This window comes from Nuphar pumila, chromosome 11, assembly GCF_984573655.1.
Source record: "Nuphar pumila chromosome 11, dmNupPumi1.hap1.1, whole genome shotgun sequence".
Taxonomy (NCBI): Eukaryota; Viridiplantae; Streptophyta; class Magnoliopsida; order Nymphaeales; family Nymphaeaceae; genus Nuphar; species Nuphar pumila.
In genome coordinates this window covers 15,439,745-15,446,306 of record NC_143259.1, presented here as the reverse complement: position 1 = coordinate 15,446,306, position 6,562 = coordinate 15,439,745, and the positions used below count along the sequence as shown (strand labels likewise).

The window sequence follows — 6,562 nt, the reverse complement described above, 5'->3', positions numbered from 1 at the left end:
AACTCGATTGAGTAGGTCTATATCCAACTTGAGTAGTTCTTCCTTTAGCAAGTAACTAATGAATATCCATGCTTCCGTTGTCAGCAGCCGGGGTTCAATTCCGGCGGGCGGTACTCCCTTGCACAAGCCAAAGCCCAGCATAGGCCTCGATGGTGAGGGTCCTATTCCCCGAGTGGCGATGTCTTCCATTCTGGATGTGGTTTCCTCAGGCAAAATGTGGAAAAAAAAAAGTAGCTAATGAATTTTCATGCACAATATTTTAGCTTTGAAATATGCAAATGCAAATAAAGGCCAGTTTGACTGTTATGAGTGGCTGAAAATTTGTTACGGAGGGAGTTAGGGTTGGTGGAGGAGTAGGCTTTTGCGTGGAGAGAGAGAGAGAGAGAGAGAGAGAGAGGTGACACATGTAAGTCCAACAAATCATATGGGTGATGACGTGGCAAAGTTGGTGTAGGGTAACGGGTGATTGGCTGCTGTGGGATATCCATATCCTGCACACTAGAGTCTGCAAATAGGGTATCAAACAGTTACTGGTATGGCCTTATCATTAGTGACAAGCTACGGCAGATAATACCAGCCCCGTTGACAAGGAGATGAAGGGCACCCTCACATTGTGGACTTTGTTAGACACTGATAGGGAGATGTTGACTATATTGCTAGGTCAATGAGATTGAAGTTCTAATGCCAATGAACACAATAATTGATCTCTCTCTCTCTCTCTCTCTCGGTCAAAGGAGACTAAAAAAGGGGGGTTAACCAACCTCGCCACAAATTGAAACTGCTCCCTTAAACCATGGACCATGGTTGCTTGGTCAACTTAATCGTGTCACTTGGTAGAGACCAACTTGATTAGAGGCATACTGGATTAGGATAAGGATCTAAGCGTGCAGCCTTGCAAGGAGGGATCATCCAACTTATTCCAAGCTTAGAAACCGGTCATCATCACTCTAATTTCCATGTAATTAACCAAACTCTACTTACAAGAAGTAATACCTTGTCAACAGTACAACTCAATGGAACCCGGAGAATAGCCTTAGCCGTGATTCGATCCAGAGATTGCTAGGCTAAGATAGTGTAGTTTTACCTGCAGGTCTGATTGTCTTCTTCAACACGTCTCATGCATCGATGAGGCTAAATTATCCTTCTTAATTATCTTTATTTTGTTAATTTAGTTGTTATGATATATATCCCAGGCATTACTATCATTGGCCACCTTAGTAATTCAAGCGAGCCTCTTAGGTCTCTATTTGAAACCTAGCCATGTTTTTTTTCTTTTTATTTTTTGGAAAAGGAAAGATTGCCACGTAAAAGTTTAGTTTTCAAGCAAGCAGTGATTTCACCTGAAGTTGGTTGATCGTCATGTTTGGGTGAACCATGTCCAATAGGCTAGCATCTATGACTCGATACACACAACAGCCTAGTCTAGACTAGTTCTTTTTGCAACTATCACTAGAAGTACCCGGTTAATTTTTTAATCTCAATTTTAAGTACACCATCCTTTTTCTAATTTTAACTAAAGATAAACCCTCTAGGCTAGTCTATGAAGTAGGATGTTTTTCCCAACTAACACACTCAATTATGTGTCTAGCACGTATTGTAAATGTTATCAATATCATAACCAAGAAAAAAGAGAATAGTTACGTATCCTAAGGTACCAAGTCCTTTTTTTTTCTTTTTTGAAGGAACCTAAGGTCCCAAGTAAAAAATGTGTCCTTGTTTCACCTTGAATAAAGTAAAGCATGTCCTTTAGGCCACCGTGCTACCGCAAAGGGGTTTTTAGACTTCCTTGGTATTTCCATGAAAATATAGAGAACATTAAATTACGTGCCTAGTGATTAAACAAATAGAATGTACTTTTGCTTTCATGATTAGAAAAATACAAGAAAAAAGGAGACAACATGAAAAAATGGACAAGCGCCTTACAACAACCTTTTTATATATATATATATATATATATATATATATATATATATATATATATGCCTCCAATGATAGAGCAAAACCCATTTCATGTTCTAAGACACTTCTTCCTTAGACATACCCTAGTTCTAAGGTATGCCCTTCAAGACCAAGAAGTTCTTTTGAAGCTAAGAGATATAGTTTGTTGCCTATCTCTAACCAGGAAAGATTTTTAAGACACTGAGGTGAGATTCTCTTTTTGTGGTATCTTTTTGTAGGTTAAAATGGGGAGATCTCCATGCTGTGCTGAAAATGGCCTTAAGAAAGGACCATGGACGACTGAGGAGGACCAGAAGCTTGTGGACTACATCGAAAACAGTGGCCATGGAAACTGGAAAGCTCTCCCAAAACTTGCTGGGCTCAACAGATGTGGGAAGAGTTGCAGGCTCAGGTGGACCAACTATCTGAGGCCAGACATCAAGAGGGGCAATTTCTCCTTTGATGAGGAGCAGACCATATTGAAACTTCACTCTGTCCTAGGGAACAAGTAATTTCTTATTTCTCCTCATTATAAACTGTTGCTACATGCACTGGCATCTAATGACACCCACAAAGTCTTTGCCTTCATGGCTAGGGGTCACCGTGATTTGTCACCTGATATAAGATGGCCATGGTTCGACCCGATAAAGGATGACCATGGTTCAAAACCCACGGGGGGCTTCCTTTGCTGAAAGGTCAAAGGTGGGTGTGTTCTCCAGTGGGCAGGGGACACCTCAAGGGATTTACAAGCCAGAGGCCTACCAATGTGCGGTTGATGATCAAAATAACTCATTTCCTTTTTATTGATATAGGTGGTCTACAATTGCGACACACTTATCGGGGCGCACAGACAATGAGATCAAGAATCACTGGAACACCCATCTGAAGAAGAAACTCATCCGAATGGGGATAGATCCTGTAACCCACAAGCCAAGGATGGATCTAAGTATGTTACCAGGTTTCCCTTCATTAGATCAGAGTCTTAGATTGCAAGCAGATGCAGCACAATTAGCCGGTTTTTATTATCTGCAAAGCCTCCTTCAGGCCATGATCAATACTAAATTTTGCCCCCTACCTTCTATAAATGGACCACCATTGTTGCCAAATTACCAACTTGAAAATCTTACCTCAAATCCTGATCTCCCCATAGAGCAGTTTCAAATGAACACCAGCCTGTGTGATTTGGGAACTGGTCACCAGCAAAACCATGTGTATGATGATAATGGGAGTACTGCAATGCTTCCTCCTCTAGCCACACCGGCTTCGTCGTCTAGCTATGCTAATCTGAACCAAATTCAGGACCAGATGAACCAATCTGATCAGATCGCTACTAGTCCTTCGACCACAACAACGATGACGACACCAATGAGTGATTTTGAACCTTGGGGAGATCTAATTAATCTTGATGATCAAACCGGTGACTACTGGGCAGATATCTTAAAGTAAGCATTACCACATTTAGTTTTCTTATTACAGATGTATACCTTCATTTATTTGCTTGGCATGCATAGTTTATCATCAATTGATTTCGGGTCCTAAGAAGATATTATGGCTAAATGCTTATATAAACATGCAATTTTAAGTTCATTAGAGCTTAACTTAAGCAACTTTTTTGGGTTCATCATTAACTAATTTTATATCTTTGTTTGTGTTCAGTCAAATCTCCTCAACCACGTGCGTGGAAAAATATCTTTGCAAGATGGACGATACCTGATCATGTAACAGCTCATCAACTTTGTACATGGAGAAAGATTTTTAATTTTATGAGATTGTTCTTGCTTTATTGACAGAGATTGGTGATGTACGGTGTGTAATTATGTGAATAAGCAAGCTTGTATCCGTATGATGACATCACATAGTTTGTAAACATACCATGTTTTGAGAGGAAAGAAAGGAAGATGAAAAAAAATTTGTTAAAATCAATTATACGTGATGTTATTTTTTATGCAGCGGCGCTGAATGCTTCGCATGCAGCTCCACTGCCGCCGACCATTCATCTCAACATTTCTCTAGATGGATGGCTGTCAGGCAGAGACACTGTATATAGTGTGAAGTCATAACCGTTATACTCAATTATATATCGGTGTTGACCCCAATAGGTTGCCCATATGGTCTCGGACTTGTGGCTAGGGATGTCTCCCCTTAAGCAAAGTTAGAGCCTTTCTTATCAACGGGGCTCAGCTTGTCTGGCAGGAGCAGTTCGTGCACATCACCTTGTGTTGGGGGGCGTTGCAAGTTCGAATCCCAATGGTATAGTTGTATAACTGGTAGGGGTCTGCCTAAACCCCAGCTTTCTCCATCCAAAAAAGTTCCTGTAGTGGGCACCCTCTTCCTCAAGGCGAAGCAGGAGGGTCCCTGAGGGTTGAGCGGGGCACCCAAAGAGTTTTATGCTGCCAGGATATGGCGGGCTAAGAGCAGTGCAGCCATGTCTTCGATTTGGGTGTCGTTTCCTCTATAATAAACGAAAAAATTACATATATATATATATATATATATATATATATATATATATATATATATATATATATATATATAACAACTACTACAACTACGTCTTCATCCCAAAACAAATGGGGTCGGCAATATGAACCAAAAAGGAAAATCATTCTCGGTCTTCCACATATATATATATATATATATATATATATATATATATATATATATATATATATATATATATATATATATATATATATATATATATATATGGGACACATTTTTCCTTTTTTTTTGATAAGCTTGCTGGGGTTAGGCAGATCCCCACCGGAATAGTCTCAACAAAGAATAAAGGGAATATATCTATGTCACGTATTGATAAAAACAAAACCAAAAATTTGTGTTAGATCCTGCACTATGGACTGAAAACGCTAGAGCCAGGCTAGGCCGCTAATCTCAAAGATCGACGGCAGAGACTTAGTGGTTTATGCGGTTACATTTGATGCCGGCCATGGAAGCATGCAAAAACAATTTAAACGTGTATATATGCTAGAAGTTTCTATCTATATCATGACATGGTTGAAATGAATTGTGTTAGGGTCCATACCATGATGAACCCAGCATGGTATGAATAAATTAGAAACAAACAAAGAGTAAGATATTAGTCAGTTGCATGTGAAAAGGAGCAGGTGATGGTTCTAGAAATAGAAGGGGGTTCTATTAATAGAAGGAGCTGTCGTAGGAAGAGGACAGGGATTCGAGTCAATATGTGTAACGTGGACAGTTAGGAAACAGTGTTGCCATGTTTCCCAAAGTGTGTTGATTGGGTGTTTTCCTGGCTGACTATGTAAAGAGGAGGCAATACTAAAAATTTTAAAAATAAATAATTGCGTAGGCTGACGCATTGTTACCACTAAAAGAAATTTCAATAAAACTTTCAAGTTAGTGGGGTGATTTGCTATCACAAGCCATGGAGAGTTGCTATCACAAGGGGACCTAACTCCTACCTATTCTCATCTGTCAAGTTGGTTCTTTCTTTCTTTCTTTCTTATCTTTTTTTTCGACTTCACATGAAAAAACCACCGCTATGGTTTGGATGTCCCATTGCGAGCCAAAAGGTGTGTTAGAGTTATTTTTAGAAAGATTTCGCATTATATGCAGTGTCATTACATGGTGGGCATGCAGCTATCGACCAGCCTGACAGCAATCTATCTTGACATTTGTTGAGATGGGTGCGGTGTCTATGGCGAGAAATATTGAGATGGATGATCAGCAGTAGTTGAGCTGCATGCTAAGCATGCAGTGCCACTGCATAAAAAATGACCTCTTTTTAGAAAAGTATGTTGGGAGTTAATATTAATTAAGGAACACGGATCCTATCATTTGAAATAGAATGGGTTCCATCATACATTCAATCCTAGCCATCCAATCAACAGCTAGATGGTTCTGCTGGATGGTTATGAATGAATGTATGTATGATGAAACCCATCATATTTCAAATGATGGGATCCGTGTTCCTTAATATTTGATACCATGATCGTTTGAGGCATATAGGGTTTCAACATTGCCAATAGGTGCTCTTTCTGCAAGAGGTATGCGTCTCCTTCTCACATGTTTTTCTCTTGATAAATTAGCCAAGAAGTATGGAAGAAAGTTTGTCATTGTTTTGGTCGGTGGAGACTTCCTTCTCAAGATGTGGAGGGAGAGTTATGGGGATGGGGGAAGGAATCGGTTAAGAAACAAATTGGTATATCAATGCTGGTTGGCTGCTTTTCAAGTTATTATATGGAAGCTTTGGCAATTAAGGAGCCTTGCTGCTTTTAAAGTTCCTCAAGAGGTTATAAGGCTCTGCCTCAATTGGGTTAGAGAAATTGTACTTCATATTGGAGGAAGCTGCTTTCATCCATACTATCTTGAGATGGCGAAATGCTGGTCACTGGGTTCCTCCTCCTAATGACTGGGTTAAGGTCAATGTTTATAGCAATTTTCGTAATACATGGTTGGTTAGAGATTGCACTGGCAGGTTGGATCTAAGGATCATCCAATGTTAGGGAATGGTGGTTTTCTGGATGAGATTAATTTTCAAGTCATAAGGTGTGTATTGAATCTTCTCTCCAAAAAATGCATTCAGTCTAGTCCATTTGCTTGGAATCGTCTATTGGATCATCATAATCGGATAAAAAATGTG

At 39.6% G+C, this 6,562-nt stretch overlaps 1 protein-coding gene across 1 annotated transcript; it reads left to right on the top strand.

The window, feature by feature from the left end:
- The first annotated feature begins 2,183 nt into the window (after positions 1-2,183).
- Positions 2,184-3,774, top strand: LOC149822086 (transcription factor MYB41-like). The gene is made up of 3 exons (XM_089981398.1): positions 2,184-2,446; positions 2,751-3,380; positions 3,595-3,774. The coding sequence occupies exons 1-3, from the start codon at positions 2,184-2,186 to the stop codon at positions 3,650-3,652; spliced, it is 951 nt and encodes a 316-aa protein (XP_089837524.1). The 3' UTR covers positions 3,653-3,774.
- Positions 3,775-6,562: the final 2,788 nt, after the last annotated feature.

What these genes read in the sequence shown, in the direction of transcription:
- LOC149822086 (XM_089981398.1), top strand. Translation starts at nt 2,184, where the DNA reads ATGGGGAGATCTCCATGCTGTGCTGAAAATGGCCTTAAGAAAGGACCA. An exon ending in CACTCTGTCCTAGGGAACAA is followed by an intron (nt 2,447 to 2,750) that starts GTAATTTCTTAT and finishes TTATTGATATAG; the next exon opens with GTGGTCTACAATTGCGACAC. An exon ending in TACTGGGCAGATATCTTAAA is followed by an intron (nt 3,381 to 3,594) that starts GTAAGCATTACC and finishes GTTTGTGTTCAG; the next exon opens with TCAAATCTCCTCAACCACGT.